The 20984-nt window shown below is 48.0% G+C and overlaps 1 protein-coding gene across 4 annotated transcripts in view; it reads left to right on the forward strand.

Annotated features, from left to right (window-relative positions):
• Positions 1–11948: 11948 nt before the first annotated feature.
• TMEM181 (transmembrane protein 181) overlaps positions 11949–20984 on the forward strand; it is a 101282-nt gene continuing 92246 nt past the window's right edge. For 2 of the 4 annotated variants that reach the window (XM_055268311.2, XM_063632727.1), the window contains exon 1: positions 11949–12511. In XM_055268311.2, the coding sequence (XP_055124286.2) occupies positions 12075–12511 (437 nt within the window). In that variant the 5' untranslated portion in view covers positions 11949–12074. The remainder of the gene's footprint in view (positions 12512–20984) is intronic. The other 2 variants (XM_055268321.2, XM_055268359.2) reach the window with 2 other exon arrangements.

Raw genomic sequence — 20984 nt, forward strand, 5'->3', positions numbered from 1 at the left:
AATCTAGGCAATACCATTCATGACATAGGCACAGGCAAAGATTTCATGACAAAAAGGTCAAATGCAATTGCAATGAAAGCAAAAATTGACAAATGGGATCTAATTTAACTAAAGACCTTCTGCACAACAAAAGAAACTATCATCACAGTGAACAGACCACCTACAGAATGGGAGAAAATTTTTGTAATCTATCCATCTGACAAAGATCTAATATCCAAAATCTACAAGGAACTTAAACAAATTTACAAGAAAAAAACAAACAACCCCATTAAAAAATGGGCAAGGGACATGAACAGATACTTCTCAAAAGAAGACATACATGCAGCCAATAAGCATATGCAGGAAAGCTCAACATCACTGATCATTAGAGAAATGCAAATCAAAATGAGATTTCATCTCATGAAATCACAATGAGATACCATCTCATGCCAGTCAGAATGGTAATTATTCAAAAGTCAAGGAACAACAGATGCTGGTGAGGCTGTGGAGAAATAGGAATGCTTTTACACTGTTAGTGGGAATGTAAATTAGTTCATTCTTCCATTGTGGAAGACAATGTGGCAATTCCTCAAAGACCTAGAACCAGAAATATGATTTGACCCAGCAGTCCCATTACTGGGTATATACCCAAAGGGATATAAATCATTCTGTTATAAAGATACATGCACAAGTATGTTCACTGCAGCACTATTCACAATCGCAGAGACATGGAATCACTCTAAATGTCCATCAACGATAGACTGGATAAAGAAAATGTGGTCCATATACACCATGGAATACTGTGCAACCATAAAAAGGAATGAGATCATGTCCTTTGCAGGGACATGGGTGGAGCTAGAAGCCATTATCCTCAGCAAACTAATTTAGGAACAGAAAACCAAACGCCGCATGTTCTCACTTATAAGTGGGAGCAGCACAATGAGAACACATGGACACAGGGAGGGGAACAACACACACTGGGGCCTATTGGGCATTCTAGGGGAAGGAGAGCATCAGGATAAATAGCTAATGCATGTGGGGCTTAATACCTAGGTGATGGGTTGATAGTTGCAGCAAATCACCATGGCACACGTTTACCTATGTAACAAACCTGCACGTCCTGCACATGTATCCTGGAACTTAAAATAAAAATTAAAAAAAAAGAATGTGAAGGTGTAAGGGACTAGATACGCCTCCAGTCCTTTTCAGAAAAAGAGGGGGCATCAGTAATCTATAAAGAACCTGCACAGGCCGGGCGCGGTGGCTCACGCCTGTAATCCCAGCACTTTGGGAGGCTGAGGTAGGTGGATCACGAGGTCAGGAGATCAAGACTATCCTGGCTAACACAGTGAAACCCCGTCTCTACTAAAAATACAAAAAAATTAGCCAGGCGTGGTGGCGGGCACCTGTAGTCCCAGCTACTCGGGAGGCTGAGGCAGGAGAATGGCGTGAACCCGGGAGGTGGAGCTTGCAGTGAGCCGAGATTGCGCCACTGCACTCCAGAGCCTGGGTTACAGAGCGAGACTCCGTCTCAAAAAAAAAAAAAAAAAAAAAGAAAACAAGAACCTGCACCAGGGGGCCACAGAGCTGGATTTAACCCCTGCTCTGCTCCCTGTCCTGTATCAGCCTCTTAGTCCGGTAGAGCCTCAATTTCTTCATCTTTGCACTGCCAACCTTCCAGCATTCTATTCTGTGGTTTGCAAACCTCCTCTCCCCTCCCCTCCCCTCCCCTCCCTTCCCCTCTTTTCCCCTCCCTTCCCTCTCCTTTCCTTTCCTTGTTTTAAACATAGGGTCTCACTCTGTCGCCCAGGCTGGAATGCAGTGGCACGGTCACAGCTCACTGCAGCCTCGACTTCCTAGGCTCAAGCGATCCTCCCACCTCAGCCTCCCCAGGAGCTGGGACCACAGGCATGTGCCATTACGCCCAGCTAATTTTTTTTTTTTTTGTAGAGACAGTGTCTCACTATGTTGCTGGTCTCCAGCTCCTGGCCTCAAGTAATCCTCCCACCTCAGCCTCCCACAGTGTTGGGGTTACAGGCATGAGCCACTGGGCCTGGCCTGTAAAGCCTTTTCTTTAAACGATCAAGCATGAATCCGTGAAAGAGGTCATGAGCCCCGCTCCGTGGTTTGCTGGCACTGCTGTCTTTGAGCTGAAGCCCAGGACACTCATGTCTGCCTGCTTCATCCACTTCTCTTTCTTCTCCTTAAAACTACTCCTGGGACTGCGAATGAGGATAGTTTTTTCTCTTATGTCATATTTACTCCCTACCATCAAGCAACAAACTTCACTGACATCAGAGGAAAAGTTTGTGAGTACAGTGGGCCGGTTACCGTCTCTTCCCTGCTCTCCCTGGATCCACGTTCTGCCCTTCTCTGTCTAGTCCTGTGTCCCAGGAGGCTGCATCGCTGGGCTCCCTCTATCCCTGGCTCTGTCAGGATTGGTCGTGGGAGGTACTGGCATGAGATTGGCAGGCCGGAGGACACAGCTAGCCCTCCTCTTGAACATATATGTGAGTGCACATGCCTGAACATGACCATCCATTCCAGCTGTCACAGAGTCTAGGCGTCTTAGCTCACATGTCTTTGAACACACAGTGCCTCTTCAGTGGTTTGTGTGATGCTACGTAAAATCAGGGAAATGGGGCTGTTTCTGAGCAAGCTACAAGACCTCAGTCTCCAAACACAAATGGTCTCCACAGGGTGCCTTCGTAGAGCTGGTATTGGGTATTGAGTAAAAGTGAATTTTCTGAAGTCAGACACATCTGAATTCAGACACCATTCCCATGTTGTGGGACAATGAGCAGATACTCAGCCCCTCTAAGCTTCAATAATCTGAAAATGGTGATAAAAATAGTGCTCACCTCATAAAATTGTTGAGAATACAACGTAAGACAATGCCAGTAAGTGCTTAGCATGGCATCCAGCACATAGTACATGCTCAGTGAAATGGCTCTATTGTTATACTTGTTGGTAATAAATGCATCCAGGGAGTATCTCAGTTAAGAGGCAGAAAAATAAGAGACTGGCCAGGCATGGTGGCTCATGCCTGTAATGCCAGCACTTTGGGAGGCTGAGGTGGGAGGATCACTTGAGCCCAGGAGTTTGAGAATAGCTTGGGCAACATAGCAAGACCCTGCCTCTACAAACATTTAAAAAAATTAGCCAGGCATGGTGGTGTGCACCTGTAGTCCTAGCTATTTGAGAGGTGAGGCAGGAGAATCACTTGAACCCAAGAGATCAAGGTGGTAGTGAACCATGGTCGTGCCACTGCACTCCAGTCTGGGTGACAGAGTGTCACTCCCGTCTCTAAAGAGAGGGAGAGAGAGAGAGAGAGACAGACAGAAAGAGAGAGAGACTTATTGTGTGTGGTTTCTTTTCTTTTCTTTTTTTTTCTTTTTTTTTGAGACAGAGTCTCCCTCTGTCTCACCCACGCTGGATGCAGTGGCGCGATCTCGACTCACTGCAACCTCTGCCTCCCGTGTTCAAGTGATTCTCCTGCCTCAGCCTCCCAAGTAGCTGAGATTACAGGTGCCCACCACCATTCCTGGTTAATTTTTTTTTTGTATTTTTAGCAGAGATGGGGTTTTACCATGTTGGCCAGGCTGGTCTCGAACACCTGACCTCAAGTGATCCACCCGCCTCGGCCTCCCAGAGTGTTGGGATTACAGGCTCGAGCCACCGCATCCAGCCTTATTGTGTGGTTTCTTATGAAAAACAGAGCAAGCATTGCACGTTTAGCTGTGATTCAGCAATAATAAATTATACCAACCATATTCACTGCCTTTTCCATCTCATTTTCTAGTTAGATTTTCTTATGACATTCCTTTATTTGATCGCTCTCAGTGGATGAAAATGATCTGAAGAATATTTTGGGTTTGATAATCATTTGCAAAGTCCCTTATGTTCTCAGAAGAGACAACGCCTTTTCAAATCTAATCAACAAATAAACACAGCAGTAAGCGTAATGGAGCCTGAACTGAATGTAAATGTAGAGCATTCTGAGGTCTCCCATGATTTTATATTTCAAAAAGTCAGAGATGCCGGCCAGGCGTGGTGGCTCATGCCTGTAGTTCCAACTACTTGGAAGGCTGAGGTGGGAGGATCGCTTGAGCCCAGGAGGTCAAGGCTGCAGTGAACTGTGATTGCACCACTGCATTCCAGCCTGGGTGACAGAGTGAGACACTGCCTCAAAAACAAAAAAAAGACAAAGATGCAAAGGGTTAATTTTAAGTGGTGATTTCTTCTTTTCTTGTGCTACCAACACCTTTAAAAGATGCATCAAAAATATATTTACACACTGTATTCAGTGTAATTTTCATTTAGGTGAGCAATGTATTTCACTCAGATGGACAGTGTATAAAGAATTGCTGGCCTCAAACATTTTTCAAAACCTCATTAACATGATCTTAATTTTTAATTGAACATTGGAACAAAGATGAGGCACTTTATTTTATTTTTTAGAATCTGGGTCTCACTCCGTTGCCCAGGCTGAAATGCAGGGGTGCAATCACAGGGCACTGCAGTCTCGAACTCCCAGGCTCAAGTGGTCCTTCTGCCTCAGCTTCTGGAGTAGCTGGGATTACAGCCATGCGCCACTACACCTGGCTAATTTTAAAATAAAATTTTGGTAGAGACAGAATCTCACTATGTTGTCCAGGCTGGTCTTGAACTTTTGGCATCAAGCAATTCTCCCAACTCAGCCTCCTAAAGTGTTGGGATTACAGGCGTGAGCCACTGTGCCACACTTTAATTTTCTTTTAACCTTGATAAATATTTAATTAAATACCCATTATGTCCTAGGGAATTTTAGGTGCTGACAACTCAGAATTGAGTAAGAATCAGCTCCTGCCTTCTAGGAGTTTGTAGTCTACTGGGAGAGACACGTGGTGAACAGATCCAAACGATGTGATTAAGTCTAGAAGACTATTCTGTCATCATAGTAAGATATTTTCACCAGGTCTAACCGAATCGGAGGAGCTACTCAGTTCCTTAGAGTCTTCAGGGCAGCTTTGTGATTGATGATGTCAAAGATTTCTTGTTAGTCTGTATCAGTGAGTTAAGACCTATTTGTTGATTTCTCCAGCCCTAGCCTGAGGCTTGAGTATTATTTAGTTGGAAAGAAAGCTTATGGTTTTGCACACACCCTTGCATGCTTCTGTGTTTATTCAACTTCCTGGAGTGGATTTGAGTTCACTGTAATTTACTGTAATAATAATTATTGTTTTGAGATGGAGTCTCGCTCTGTCGCCCAGGCTGGAGTGCAGTAGTGTGATCTCGGCTCACCGTAACCTCCGCTTCCTGGGTTCAAGCAATTCTCCTGCCTCAGCCTCCCGAGTAGCTGGGACTACAGGTGCATGCCACCACGCTCAGCTAATTTTTTATATTTTAGTAAGACAGGGTTTCACCCTGTTGCCCAGGCTGGTTGCGAACTCCTGAGCTCAGGCAATCCACCCGCCTCAGCCTCCCAAAGTGCTGGGATTACAGGCATGAGCCACCACACCCAGCCAATTTACTGTATTTATATTAAAAGTTAAATACACATAGGCAGGGTGCAGTGGCTCACGCCTGTAATGCCAGCACTTTGGGAGAATGAAGCGGGTGGATCACAAGGTCAGGAGATGGAGACCATCCTGGCCAACACGGTGAAGCCCCGTCCCTACTAAAAAATACACCCATTAGCCGGGTGTGGTGGCGCGCGCCTGTAGCTACTCAGGAGGCTGAGGCAGGAGAATCCCTTGAACCTGGGAGGCAGAGGTTGCAGTGAGCTGAGATTGTGCCACAGCACTCCAACCTGGCAACAGAGGGAGACTCCATCTCAAAACAAAAACAAAAACAAAAACCAAAAAACATCAAACACTCTGCCTACAGATTAATTTTCTTTGGTGTTCATATAATTCCTTTTAGTCTCTCTTATTCTTGGCTGGATGTTTGTTTCCAGTTAAAGTTCAAGGAGTGTGCTGGGCGCGGTGGCTCACGCTTGTAATCCCAGCACTCTGGGAGGCCGAGGCGGGCAGATCACGAGGTCAGGAGATCGAGACCATGGTGAAACCCCGTCTCTACTAAAAATACAAAAAATTAGCCGGGCGTGGTGGCGGGCGCCTGTAGTCCCAGCTACTCGGAGAGGCTGAGGCAGGAGAATGGCGTGAACCCGGGAGGCGGAGCTTGCAGTGAGCCGAGATTGCGCCACTGCACTCCAGCCTGGGCGACAGAGCGAGACTCGGTCTCAAAAAAAAAAAAAAAAAAAAAAAGTTCAAGGAGTGTTATGTTATTCAGTCAATCAACAGTATTTATTGAACACCTGCCTTGTGGCCAACCCTGTTTTCAAGGATGAAGAGGCAGTCTTGCTGGAAGAGCAAGTGGCTACCTGCTTTGTGTGACTTGAGGGGCTTTAAGAGAAAAGTCTTCCTGCTACAAAAAGAGTCTCCTTTCTAATACATATTAAGCCAGCGCCTGTTGTCCTAAATTCCACGATTAGAGATTCATTATTTTGATTCAGCAAACTTCATCTTTAAATGTGAATTCCAGCTGGAAGTTGGTCGTTAGGAGTTCATAAAATTCATATAACATTAGGTTCATGTAAGATCTAGGTCCATTAATTCTTTTCTTTATGTGCTTAAAATTTTCCATGATATACTTTTAAATGTTATACTCTTTGGCTGGGCACGCTGGCTCACGCCTATAATCCCAGCAATTTGGGAGGCTGAGACAGGTGGATCACTTAAGGTCAGAAGTTTGAGACCTGCCTGGCCAACGTGGCAAAACACTGTCTCTACTAAAAATACAAAAATTAGCTGGGTGTGGTGGCACGTGCCTATAATCTCGGCTACTTGTGAGGCTGAGGCAGGAGAGCTGCTTGAACCTGGGAGGCAGAGGTTGCAGTGAGCTACACTCCAGCTTGGGTGACAAAGTGAGGCTCATCTAAAAACAAACAAAGAAATAAATATTATATTCTTTTTGACTCAGTAATTTCATTTCTGAGTCTAAAGGTATAATTGAAATTCAAAGATGTGTGCATGGAGATGTTCACTGCAGCATTATTTATAACAGCAAAAACCTCAAATGGCAAAATAGTAACCAAAAAGAGACTGAATTGCAATACATCCCTGAGTTAGAATACTATGCAACACTGAAAATGATATTTTAAAAAAGTTTTTATAATGATGCTTCACTTTTATTCTTAAGTGAAAAAGCTGGCTGGGTGCGGTGGCTCACGCCTGTAATCCCAGCACTTTGGGAGGCCGAGGCAGGTGAATCACGAGGTCAGGAGTTGAGACCAGCCTGGCCAACATGGTGAAACCCTATCTCTACTAAAAATACAAAAATTAGCAGGGCATGGTGGCGGGTGCCTATAATCCCAGCCACTTGGGAGGCTGAAGCAGGAGAACTGCTTGAACCCGGGATGTGGAAGTTGCAGTGAGCCGAGATTGCACCACTGCACTCCAGCCTGGGCGACAAGAGTGAGACTCTGTCTCAAAAAAAAAAAAAAAAAAAAAAAGTAAGAAAGAAAATAAAAAGGAAAAGCAGGATTCCAAATTGTTTATGCAATGTACTTTCCATTGTGCAAAAATGTTAAATATTGAAGGAAGGCAGAGTCACAGGGGACAACAGGAAACCTTGGGTGTGGCATTTGGAGAGGGATATGTGTGGTGTTGCTGTGGAGGATTATGAGGAAGGACACACAAGGACTGGGCACAGAATGAGAGAAGCCACTTATACACACCCTGCTTGTAGCTGAGGGTTTTTTGTTCGTTTTGTTGTCCTATTCTTAAGTGAGAAGTTGAATAAGTAGAGTGGCAAGTGACAGTGGGCTGGCCTGGTGACATCTGCATAAATCCTAAGAAGATTGGGTAGGCACGGGACTGATAGATTCTTTGAATGCTATATAACCATTTTTTTGATGACTCCTATATGAAACAACGTGCAAAATCCCACAGACATAATATTCAGCAGACAATGCCAAACACCAAAGAATGCACATCTGTATTAGTCCATTCCTGTGCTGCTAATGAAAACATACCCGAGACTGGGTAATTTATAAAGGAAAGAGGTTTAATTGACTTGCAGTTCAGCAGGGCTGGGGAAGCCTCAGGAAACTTACAATCATGGTGGAAGGGGAAGCAAACACATCGCTCTTCACATGGTGGCAGGAGAAGTGCCGAGCAAAGGGGGAAAAGCCCCTTATAATACCATGAGATCTCTTGAGAACTCCTGACTATCACAAGAACAGCATAGGGGTAACGGCCCCCATGATTCAATTACCTCCTATCAGGGCCCTCCTACGACACATGGGGATTATGGGAACTACAGTTCAAGATGAGATTTGGGTGGAGACACAGCCAAACCATACCTACATTCTATGACTCTATCACGTTCAAAAACAGGCAAAACATATTTATAGTGATAGAAGCCAGAGGAGTGGTTATGACTGGAAGGTGAGTGACTAGGAAGACATGAGACAGAGCTTTCTGGGGTGTTGGAACTGGCCTATACCTTCACCTTGGTGGGAGTTACATGGATGAATATATGTGCACAATTTAAATCCTATTTACATTAAAAATTGCACACATTGGCCGGGTGCTGTGGATCACCCCTGTAATCCCAGCACTTTGGGAGGCCGAGGCAGGTGGATCACCTGAGGTCAGGCATTTGAGACCAGCCTGGCCAACGTGGTGAAACCCCATGTCTTCTAAAAATACAAAAATTAAGGCTGGGCGCAGTGGTGGGCACCTGTAATCCGTTACTTGGGAGGCTGAGGCAGGAGAATCGCTTGAACCCGGGAGGCAGAGGTTGCGGTGAGGTGAGATCACGCCATTGCACTCCAGCCTGGGCAACAAGAGCGAAACTCCATCTCAAAAAAAAAAAAAAAAATAGCCAGGTGTGGTGGTGCACACCTGTAATCCTAGCTACTCAGGAGGCTGAGGCAGAAGAACTGCTTGAACCAGGGAGGTGGAGGTTGCAGTGACTTGAGATCGCGCCACTGCACTCCAGCCTGGGTGACAGAGCAAGACTCCGTCTCCAAAACTAAAAAAAAAAAAAAAAAAAAAAAAAAAAAATAGTCCAGGTGCAGTGGCTCATGCCTGTAATCCCAGCACTTTGGGAGGCCAAGGCGGGCAGATCACGAGGTCAGGAGATGGAGACCATCCTGGCTAACACGGTGAAACCCTGTTTCTACTAAAAATACAAAACAATTAGCTGGGCGTGGTGGCGGGCGCCTGTAGTCCCAGCTACTCCAGAGGCTGAGGCAGGAGAATGGCTGAACCCAGGAGGCGGAGCTTGCAGTGAGCTGAGATCGCGCCACTACACTCCAGCCTGGGCGACAGAGCGAGACTCCGTCTCAAAAAAAAAAAAAAAAAGAAAATTTATTCAAGCTGAAATACTTAGATTGTCAGAAAAAAAAAATCTAGGCCAATGTATAACATAATCTTGAAATGTCATTACACTGTGGACAAAATGAAGCTCTTATACCCTTCCAGGGAGAAAAACAATTGGTCTGTATAAGGTGAATCAGGATTTATAATGACTTTGGACTTCTCAACAGCAATACTAGAATCCAGGAGGCAATGGAAAAATACCTACAAAATTTAGAGGTAAATTATTTCCAATTGCTGGGGGCAGTGACTCATGCCTGTAATCCCAGCACGTTGGGAGGCCGAGGCCGATCACTTGAGGTCAGGAGTTCAAGACCAGCCTGGCCAACATGGTGAAACCCCATCTCTACTAAAAATACAAAAATTAGCCGGGCATGGTGGCAAGTGCCTGTAATCTCACCTACTTGGGAGGCTGAGGCAGGAGAATCGCTTAAACCAGGGAGACAGAGGTTGCAGTAAGCCGAGATTGCACCATTGCACTCCAGCCTGGGCGACAGAGCGAGACTCCGTCTCATAAACAAAAACAAAACAAAACAAAAAAACTATTTCCAACCAAATTTTTTATTCCTAGCCAAGCTATCAAGAAAGTATAAAAGAATGACATTTTCCTACATCCACAGCCTCAAAAATTTGCATCCCATGCATCTTTTCTCAAAATCTTGTAGAAGATATTTTCTACCAGTAAATAGAAAATGTGGGATTCAAACAGAACAGAGGGGAGATAATTACCAGGATGATGGTGGGGAGATCCCTCCAGGCACCTATGCACTGGGTGTGAAGATAACTTTTCTACAGCTGGTCAGAAGGCCCATGAGAGCTGTCATTCACAAAGGTGAAACTGACAGGATGTCTCATGCACCTGAGTATCTTAAGAGAGAAATTAGACAATTGGTGCAGGACCTGAGGTTGTATTAATAAGTATATTTAAAAATCAAGCAATAAAAATGACAACCATTAATTCTATGGGAAATAAAATATACAAAAAAGAAATTATAGTATGTGGCTCAGCTGTGCATAACATGCAGTCACTGTGTGTGTGTGTGTGTGTGTGTGTGTGTGTGTGTGTTTTGAGACAGAGTCTCGCTCTGTCACCCAGGCTGGAGTCCCATGGCGCGATCTCAGCTCACTGCAAGCTCCGCCTCCCAGGTTCACGCCATTCTCCTGCCTCAGTCTCCTGAGTAGCTGGGACTACAGGCGCCCGCCACCTCACCCAGCTGATTTTTTGTATTTTTAGTAGAGACGGGGTTTCACCACGTTAGCCAGGATGGTCTCGATCTCCTGACCTCGTGATCTGCCCGCCTCAGCCTCCCAAAGTGCTGGGATTACAGGCGTGAGCCACTGCGCCCGGCCGTGTGTGTTTTATCTCGAATTTCTAGCGATTTGTAGTAAAACAGCTGACAAAATAGATTAGTACCTCACAGTGCTGGAGCCAGATGTGTATTATCCTCGAGGGGCTACTGTACTTCAAAGAGGGAGGAAAAAAAACTATGCTTGAGAAGCTAAGGAAGGCTCCCTAGAGGATTTTTAAGTGTTTTGATGTATCTTGGAGATTGGCCTATATACCTCCTAAAAATAAGCTCTCTCTAGCCAATGATACAATGTTTAAAATATGGCACATGCTGAACTCACAGTCTCTCTCATTTCAGAAAACAAATCTGCATGTGTGTTCTCTGAAGTTCTTCTTAGTGCGGCTCTTGATGAACTATATTTTGAGTATTACCAAACCTGAGCTCTTTAAAAAAAAAAAACCCTGAGATGATTAAACACAAATGCTCATGTTAATGAATTAAGGCTAAAACCTAACTGTGTGCAATGCAAGGTGGTCAGCAGTTATGGGAAGATGTCCAAGCCCTGATAGGGGAGCCCGGCTTCCATACAAAACCTGTTCCAAAATGTAAAGGGAGGGAATAAATAAAAATACAGAGCAAGGAAGAGTGGGTGGAGTGACAGAGCAGGCACAGACAGCAGGAAACATGGGAATGCTGAGACCACTGGCACCTGAGTGGTCATTAGACTTGCCTGTGGAGTTTGGACAAATACAGATTCCTGGAATCGATATTCCACAATTATTTAGGTTCAATTGTGTAGGTTTTGTCCCTAAAAGTAAGAGGTTTCCCCCAGTGCAGGCAGGACCAATCTCGCGTGGAAACCGGCCCTCGGTTCAGATGGAAATTCACTAACATCGTCTGGAAAGACTGCTTTTCCACCCATTATTGGAAAAATTCACAGGAGGAGATCACATCACGCTTTGGAGAAGCCATTTCGTAGAAGACAAAACTCTGTAGTTTGCACACTAGCGTTGGGCTTGTAGAGGGTGAGAAACGCCTCTGCCTAGACTTTTTTTGGTGGTTTTAGTACATGTGGGAAGAGGCACCTCACTTGGCACACTTCATTTAAAAACAATATTTATTATGACTATAACCCTAATGGGCTTAGTTTTAAATGTTTCTGCATTAGGCCAAGTGGAGCCCAAGAAGCCAGAAGTCGCCCGCGGGAGCTGTCCGCGGTGCTGAACGCGGTAGCCGGCTTCAGCCTTTGACCTCCCCAGCAGGAAAGGGCCCTCGGTCCGCCCCCAAGCACCATTTTTCTTCGTGCTCCCACCTCCAGTGTCTTCCCTTCCCAGCGCTGCCACTGGCGAGGGCGGCACTGAGATTTTTGTCCTGGGCGGCAGACGACCTTGTGTTGCACTTCCTCCCCCGCCTTTTGCCTCTCCCGGGGCGGCGGCGGATGGGCGCGGAGGCGGATGGGTGCGGCTCCCTCCCCTACTCAAACCCCTTCGCGGGGCGAGGGCCGGGCCCCCCAGCCCCCACCCGCGCCGTGTCCGGCTCCTCGGGTGCTCGCGGCGGCGCCCTGAGCGCACCGGGTCCGCTTCCTGCGCGCCCCCTCCCCACCTCCCCCGCACCTGCTCCTCCTCCTCCTCGGTCCCGCCCAGCGCGCCGGCAGCCCGATCCCCAGTGCTGGGAGGAGAGAGGGGGCGCGGGCGGCGACACAAAGGGCGGAGCGGCGGGGCCGGGGCCCGGGAGGCTGCGCGGCATGGACGCTGAGTACCCTGCCTTTGAGCCCCCGCTCTGCAGCGAGCTCAAGCACTTGTGCCGGCGGCTGCGGGAGGCGTACCGCGAGCTCAAGGAGGACCTCACGCCCTTCAAGGATGACCGCTACTACAGGTGGGCGCGGCGCGGCTCGGCGCGGGCAGCGGCGGGGCGGCCGGAGGCTTCCGGGCCGCAGTCCCCTCGGGGACCCCGGCGGCGCCCCGGCCTTGGCCTGGTCCCGCCGACGGCCGCCTCCGCCCGCCGGGCGCGGAGCCTGTGGATGGGGACGGGGTAGGGGCGGGGATCTGGGAGGGACCCGGAAGGGGACGGGGAGCAGGGGTACTGGCAGCGGCGCGCAGGATTCAGGGGTACTGAATCCTGGATTCAGGGCAGCCCGGCGCCCCCGGGCGAAGGGCCGATTTCCGTTCAGCTGAAACCCGAGCCGAGGCTCCCGCCTCCCCGGAAAAGAGCTGCGGGTTGTGGCTCCTCCCCGCGCCCCGCGTCGTTCTCCCCCCGCGCCCGCCTCGCCGCCCCCGCTCGGGCCTCACGCAGCGGAGTCTGGGGAGGCGACCGCGCGCGCTCCGGCGTCGGGAGGAGGGTCTTGGCCGCAGCTCCGAGCGCCCCAGGCCCCTAGGCTTTGCAGGACGCCTCCGAGGCTGGGGAGCCGCCAAGGGCTGGGGGCGGACGGGCGCGGCGGGGAAGACGCCGCGGGGCGCCATGCGGGGACACGGCGCCTGGGAGCGGCTGTGTGGAACTTGTTTGCGTTCATCTCTGTCTCCCTCTTAAGCGGCCTAGGGGAGAGCGGTGGGGACTGCAGACCCTGGCACCCGCCCCCTTCCTCTCTGCGCTCTGCAGTTCGGAGAGGGGAGGAAAGTCTGTTCACCGCCAATGGCCGGTTTACCCAAAGGCTTGGCGGTGTCGGGACAGGACCCTATCGCGAGTCGGTAGAAAGCTCCCTCACCCCACAACTCAGCCTTCCTCATCTGTTAAATGGGAAGCCTGAACCAGAAGGTCTCAGAAAGCTGAGGTTTAATCATGATTTACTCACACTGTGCTAAGGATGGCGAGGGTGTCGCACTGCTATGGAGAACGGGTGGTCGTCATTTTTCTAAGACCCATCGTGTGCTAATAATCATAGATACATGCTCAGGAAAAGGTGTGTCACACTTATCCTCACATCTGTTAAAAAACCTAATGCCTTCCCACGGGCTAATCAGCAACGCAGCGGGACCGTGGTCATGGTTACTGAGTGAAAAAGCCCATTTTAAACAAATGTAAAAAATCATGTGATGTAGCTTTTGGGCGAGCCTGGAAATCTGTCTAATGCAGCCTCCTAGAAGACCTGAGGGTATGGGAAAAGAACCCACAGTTTCATATCATACTTGTTAAATAACATTATTTCCAATCTCCTTTTCTACTAGTCCCTCTTCCCCCGCCTCCTACTCTGTTTTTTTTTTTTTTTTCCTATTTATTTATTCATTGAGACAGGGTCTTCCCCTGTCGCCCAGGCTGGAGTGCAGTGCTGCAATCTTGGCTCACTGCATCCTCCACCTCCCTGGCTCAACCAAGCAATCCTTCTACCTCAGCCTCCTGAGTAGCTGGGACCACAGGCCTGTGCCCCATCACCTAATTTTTGTATTTTTTGTAGAGCTAGAATCTCCCTGTATTGCCCAGGCTGGTCTCAAACTCCTAGACTCAACTGATGCTCCCACTTTGGCCTCCCAAAGTACTGAGATTACAGGCGTGAGCCACCATGCCTGGCCTTTTTTTTTTTTTCTGTGTTTTCTTTTCCTGGGAATATTTCTTTGACAACACAGCTAGTGAAAGTGGAATGATCGCAGTGCAAATAGCCGAGAAGAGAACACACCCCAGTGGTTAATCTCCATCTTTATTCATTGACCAATGTATTCACCTGGTAGTTACTGAGCATCTTTTATGTTCCTGCTGTTGTTCTAGGCGTTGTGAATACAGCGGTGAGCAAGACAGGGTCTCTGCTGTCCTGGGGCTTACACATAATAAACCAAGTGACATGAGAGAGTGACAGGGTGCTGCCACACAGAAGGTAGTCAGATGAGGCTCATCTTCAAGGTGACATTTGTCTGAGAACTGAAAAATGAGGAGCTAACCAGCCAAGGAGGCAGGGAGGAAAGTCCTAGAAGAGGAAGGAGGATTGCAACGTCCCTGAGGCCATCAAGACATGAAATGTTCAAGGCACAGATGGAAGACCAGCGAGCCTGGGGCACTGTAGTCAGAGAGAGGCAGGGCCAGGCCCTGAAGAGCCTTGAAGGTCAGACTAAGGAATGTGTGTTTCACTGGGACTGCAGTGTGAAGCCACTGGAGGATTTTACACGAGACAAGTGACATCAGCAATTTGGCTGCCTGTACTACAGCAAGCATTTGAATCTTTGCTCCAGGAGCCACTTCCTTAGTTGAGTTGGAGCTTGAAGACAGATTCACAGCGGCTGGAAGTGATCAGTGATGGATTCTGCCCGCCCCACCGCCATGAGCACAAGTTGACTGCAGAGTACTTTACAATATCTTGTATAGACAGGGCAGTTAGGCTGAATCACAAAGTCTGTTTTATAGTGAGAAGATGTTTTAGATCACTGAACTATCTTCAGTAGCTCCAGTGAATTTTTATATCAATAGATTGTCACTGTACAAAACCAGGTGAAATACTCGGGTTTCTAAGTTGGGAAGCTGCTAGTTACAGCTCCGCATCTGTCTAGCTGGAAGGTGAAATTGCTATTATGATTTTGGCTCCTTCTCTTCTCACCATCTTCATTTCCTTATTAGCGATTTATGAGTAAAACCCACCAGCTCTTTTCCCTGGAGGACCAGGGACTCACCTCACGTGGTTGGCAGTTTTCTCATAATAGGGCGAAGCAAAGAACACAGCTGCTAAAGCTCCGTTTACAAAACATGATTGGCCCCTCTGTTCACCAGCATGGCTGTTTGCATATTTGCTACATAATTTGGCATCAGTGAAGAGCTGCAGCTATGTGATCAAAGGATACATGGCCATTTCCACAAAATGAGAGATGACAGTTGTACTGCCTGTCAGGAGAGGGAAAGTGGTAAAACAGTAGGCCAGGGATCTGAAATCCTGGTTCTAGCCCCCGTTCTACCCTTTGCTAAACTTCCCGGCCTTGGGGGGAGTTAATGCATTTCACTGGACAATCCGTTTCCACATCAGGATAAAGAAACCCTCTTCACACGGATTTTCATAAGACTCAAACACTTTATGAAGAGAGCACTAAAGATGTTTTCAGATACACATAACAGAAAAACCACAGCGAACCAGTCTAAACAATAAGGAAATGAATTGGGTTGCTGATCCAGCAGCTTAATGATGTAATCAAGTTCTTTTCTTCTTAACTTGATAGCAATTGGCTGCTGATAATCGTTTGGGCTGTTGCTTCTCATTCACATTCATGGGGGAAACTGGCTGGCTTTCTATGGCTGTCTCTAAAAGAAAAAGAATAACTTGAAGTCTACAGAAAACTCCTTGAATGTGCGTATCTACACCCCACCAAAATGGTAACAAGGACATGGAATGTTCACGCACTGCAGATGGGAGGGTAAATTGCTATAATCATTATGGAAAACCACTGGCAAGCAGCTACTAAAGTTGAACATACACATTTCCTTAGGCCCAGCATTTGCTGTCGGGTATATGCCCTGCAGAAATGCATACATAGGGCCATCAGAAGACATGTACTAAAAAGTGTTCATAACAACACAAGTTGTAATACTCCTAAACTGGAAAGTAGCCAGATACTAAAAAACAGTAGAATGGACAAAGGCAGCCGGGCGCGGTGGCTCGTGCCTGTAATCCCAGCACTTTGGGAGGCCAAGGCAGGCAGATCACTTGAGCCCAGGAGTTGGAGACCAGCCTGAGCAACGTAGTGAAAGCCCATCTCTACACAAAAATAAAAATCTTAGCCGGGCGTGGTGGTGCATGCCTGTGATCCCAGTTACTTGGGAGGCTGAGGCACAAGAATCGATTGAACCCTGGGGGAATTGGTAAGATCAGGATTCTCAGTGCTGGCTGCACATCAGACTCATCTGAAGGAGCTGTTTCTTATTTTTTTTTTGAGAGAGAGTCTCACCCCTGTCGCCAAGGTTGGAGTGCAGTGGTGTGGGACCTCCTCAACTCCTCCCCTGCAGCCTCCCAGGTAGCTGATACTACAGGCATGCACCAACATACCCAACTAATTTTTTTGTTCGTTTGAATTTTTTCGTAGAGACGAGGTCTCACTGTGTTGCCCAGGCTGGTTTTGAACTTCTGAGCTCAAGGATGTGAGGGAGCTTTTAAAAACAAAGATGCCCAGGTCCCACCCTTGAGTATTCTAATGTAATTGACCTGGGCTGGATCTCTGCCAGGATGGAGAGCCATGAGGGGTGAGTGAAATATCCTAGAGCAGGCCGGGCCTGGTGGCTCATGCCTGTAATCCCAGCACTTTGGGAGGCTGATGGGGGCAGATCACTTGAGGTCAGGAGTTCGAGACCAGCCTGGCCAACATGGCGAAACCCCGTCTCTACTAAAAAATACAAAAATTAGCTGGGCGTGATGGCGGGCGCCTGTAATCCCAGTTACTCAGGAGGCTGAGGCAGGAGAATTGCTTGAACCAGGGAGGCAGAGGTTGCAGTGAGCTGAGATTGTGCCATTGCACTCCAGCCTGGGCCACAAAAGCGAGACTCCATCTCAAAAAAACAAAAAAACAAAAACCAAAAACCAAAAGAATTATCTTAGAGCAGCAGGTGGAGACACCCTGGGGCACCCATCTCCTCCTCTGATGGATTTTCCAATGGGTGGCAGTATTGGCAGCCAAGTGCCATGTCTCCCTCCCCAGACAAAGCTCAGTGACTGCTGTCAGCTCACCTTGGCTCATGCTCTGTTTCCACGCCTCCAGGCTGGCCAACCTTCCTTTCTGCGTTGACACCTTTGATCAGGTTACATTCAGGTTTAAAGGTCTGGGAGCCACAGTTTTTATTTAAGGCCAACGTTATTTCCTGACGCATCTGTACTGATTTTGATGTAAGCATATCAGAGGGCCTCGTCTTTTCTCCTTGTTTTCAAGTTATTGGGTACACCTCAGTGTAACTATTGACTGACAACTGTCTCTGTCTTTTGTTTCTTTTTTTGGTGGGAGGAAACAGTGTCCCTGATGAGACTGGGATTTTATATCTTTTTTTTTTTTTTTTGAGATGGAGTCTTGCTCTGTTACCTAAGGCTGGAGTGCAGTGGCCTGATTTCAGCTCACTGCAACCTCCACCTCCCAGGTTCAAGCGATTCTCCTGCTCAGCCTCCCAAGTAGCTGAGATTACAGGCATGTGCCACTATGCCTGGCTAATTTTTGTTTTTTTTAGTAGAGATAGGGCTTCATCATGATGCCCAGGCTGGTCTCGAACTCCTGACCTCAATGATCCACCTACCTTGGCCTTCCAAATTGCAGAGATTACAAGTGTGAGCCACCGCACCTGGCCTAGATATTCTTTTAATCACACAGCCAGAGGCTAACATATTCTGAATCTCACATATAGTATTGGGCATATTTATGTCTATAATGGACATCTCTTGAATTCTATTTTGTCAGATACTAAAGTTGTTACTCTGTTATCGAGTCCTTACTGTGTACTGAGTACTGGACCAAGTGTTTACATGCATCATCTTATATAATCTTCCCAACAACCCTCAGAGGAAAATGAAGTCTAGCAAGACCAAGTAACTTGTTCGAGGTTGCATTTTAGAACCAGAATTCAAACCCAAGTCTGCATTGTATGCACTTACCAGAGCGCTTCCTGATGGTTACCTAGGCTTAATTATTTCTTTGTGTACCTTGGGGTAAGCGGAGCTATGGCCCATACAGCAGAATGTGGGTTTCTTTTTGTTGTTTGTTTTTGAGGCAGAGTCTTGCTCTGTTGCCCAGGCTAGAGTGCAGTGACGTGACCTCGGCTCACTACAACCTACACCTCCCAGGTTCAAGCAATTCTTGTGCCTCAGCCTCCTGAGTAGCAGGGACTACATGCGTGGACCACCACAACTGGCTAAGTTTTGTATTTTTAGTAGAGAAGGGGTTTCACCATGTTGGCCAGGCTGGTCTTGAACTGCTGACCTCGGGATCCGCCTGCCTCGGTCTCCAGAGTGGTTTTTTTTTTTTTTTTTTGACACAGAGTTTTGCTCAGTCACCCAGTCTGGAGTGCAGTGGCGCGATCTCAGCTCACTGCAACGTCCACCTCCCAGGTTCAAACGATTCTCCTGCTTCAGCCTCCCGAGTAGCTGGGACTACAGGTGTGTGCCACCATGCCTTGCTAATTTTTTGTATTTTTAGTAGAGACGAGGTTTTACCGTGTTAGCCAGGATAGTTTCGATCTCCTGACCTCGTGGTCTGCTTGCCTCAGCCTCCCAAAGTGCTGGGATTACAGGCGTGAGTCACCTCACCTGGCCTCAGAGTATGTTTATTTAAGCCACATCTCGCTCTGAATTGAGAGGAAAAAATAAAGATACTAATTTCCTGGATAGCAGAGCAGGTATAAGCATCCCATCTGTTCTTCCTGGTCATCATCCGGCTGCAAGGATGACTCGGTTCTGGCAACTGAAAGACCATCCTTTGCCAGAGGAGAACAGGCCCCAAGTCTGGTGGAACACCTGAAGCTTGAAGTGGACCTCGTTCCCCAGATATGGAAGCTGGGACTCTGGGGCCGCCTTCTAGGGGCGCGGTAAGAAAACACCACAGCTTGCAGGGCTCAAGCAACAGGGATGTATCGTCTCCTGGCTCTGAGGCCAGAAGTCCGAAATCCAGGTGTTGGCAGAGTTGGCTCCTCCTGAGGGACATTCTGTCCCAGGCCTTTTCTCTGGCTTCTGGTAGCTTCAGGCTTGGCTTGCAGATGTCTGTCATCTCCCTGTGTCTTCACATCGTCTTCCTTCTATGCGTGTTTGTGTCCAAATCTCCCCTTTTTATAAGGACATCAGTCACACTGGATTTAGGGCCTGCCTTAATGACCTCATTTTAGCTTGCTCATCTGCCAAGGCCTTATCACCAAATAAGGCCACGTTCACAAGCACTGGGTGTTAGGACTTCAGCATCTTTTTGGGGACACAAGCCACACCATAACAGGCTTTCCTTGAAAAGAACTGCTCATGTGTTGATACAGGGCTGTGGATTTTGGTTCCTCTCTGCCAATATTTTCTAAACATAGCAGCTGAATGCTTGATGAACAAGAGTCAGGAGGACTGGGCAGGTCCTGGCTTGGATCGGCCGCTGTGCTTATTGGAAATCGGGTCTACACATCTTATAGGATGATCTCGGATCCCTCCTGGCTCTAAAATGGAGATAGCAGACTGATAGTGCAGCTGTGTCTGGATCAGGGTGGCTCCGTCTCCCCGGCAGAGGTGTCTGAAACCTTCGCTGTGTCACCTGAGTTGCCTGAGGTTTCTCAGGTGCAAATTGGAGAGAGAGAGAGAGAGAGTGTGTGTGTGTGTGTGTGTGTGTGTGTGTGTTGGGGTGAGGGGGAGTATGCAATGAAGGCAGAGGAAACAGGCTCTGGCCTAGCTCAGGAGCTGTTGGGTCAGAGATATGGTGCTCAGTGCATCCTGGCTTGAAAGTCTAGTGCTCCAGGAAACCCCTCCGTCCCAGAAAAATCAGGATGGTTGGTCAACCTAAAGTTGGATCAGGATACAAGGAGCCACTCCAGGTTAAGCCAGGCTGGGTGAGGCAGAGTTGGAGACTCAGACAGATGAGCCGTCTGCTGGGGTAGTGTGTGCGCGCTGGGGTATCACAGTCAGGTAGCGGGCAGAAGGCGGCTGAAAGCTAGCTGAACAGTGCAGAAAGGGACGGGGTGCTCATTTCCCCAATTTCTTCAGCCTCAATGGCATGCCCTTCCATGAGCCTCGGGGCAAACCCCTGAGCTCTTGCGCTCTGGGGTCTTGGTCTTCCCGCCTTCCTTCCAGCCGGCTGGTTCTCTTGCTCTTCTTGGCTCAGTCCTCGTCACCCCCCTCCCCTGCTCAGTAGACAGCTCCCTGTAAGGCCTGCCCACGGCCTCAGGGCTGTGCTTCTCAAAGGAGAACTCCCTCCTGCTCTTTTTGTAACAGCAACTATATTGTAGTCCCTCTTTTCCTATCCTGAAATGAAATTCCTTGAAAACGTCATACATGCTTCCATAACTTAAGAAAATTAAATTACCCTAAATGTCATCTAAACAAGCAATGAAAGAAAAGTAGTTGATAAGAAATAGCATGCATTACAATGTGAAAATGCCCTGGCAAGACTACCCTAAAAGGAAAACGCCCCAGGGGCGACGGTTTAGGAAGCTGGCACCTTAGCGCCACACAGGGAGAGGATGCTGCCCACTGCTCAGGGGCCAGGCAGCTCTTCAGGCCCCGTTCCCCTGCGGCTTGCTCAGCCGTGGGCTGCAGGGCACTGCTGTGCCTACTCTGAACGTTTCTGCACCAGCGTTCCTGCTACACCCTCCTTTCTTCCTTACCCCATGTTTATTGGAGTTGTGAGGTTTAGGCCATACTTAGGAAATCAGGACAAAGCCCCATTGTTCTGCATGTTCAAGGCCATAGCAGAGGATTTATTTGTGACCCTGGGACCCACAACTG

Source organism: Symphalangus syndactylus, chromosome 2 (assembly GCF_028878055.3).
Source record: "Symphalangus syndactylus isolate Jambi chromosome 2, NHGRI_mSymSyn1-v2.1_pri, whole genome shotgun sequence".
Classification (NCBI taxonomy): domain Eukaryota; kingdom Metazoa; phylum Chordata; class Mammalia; order Primates; family Hylobatidae; genus Symphalangus; species Symphalangus syndactylus.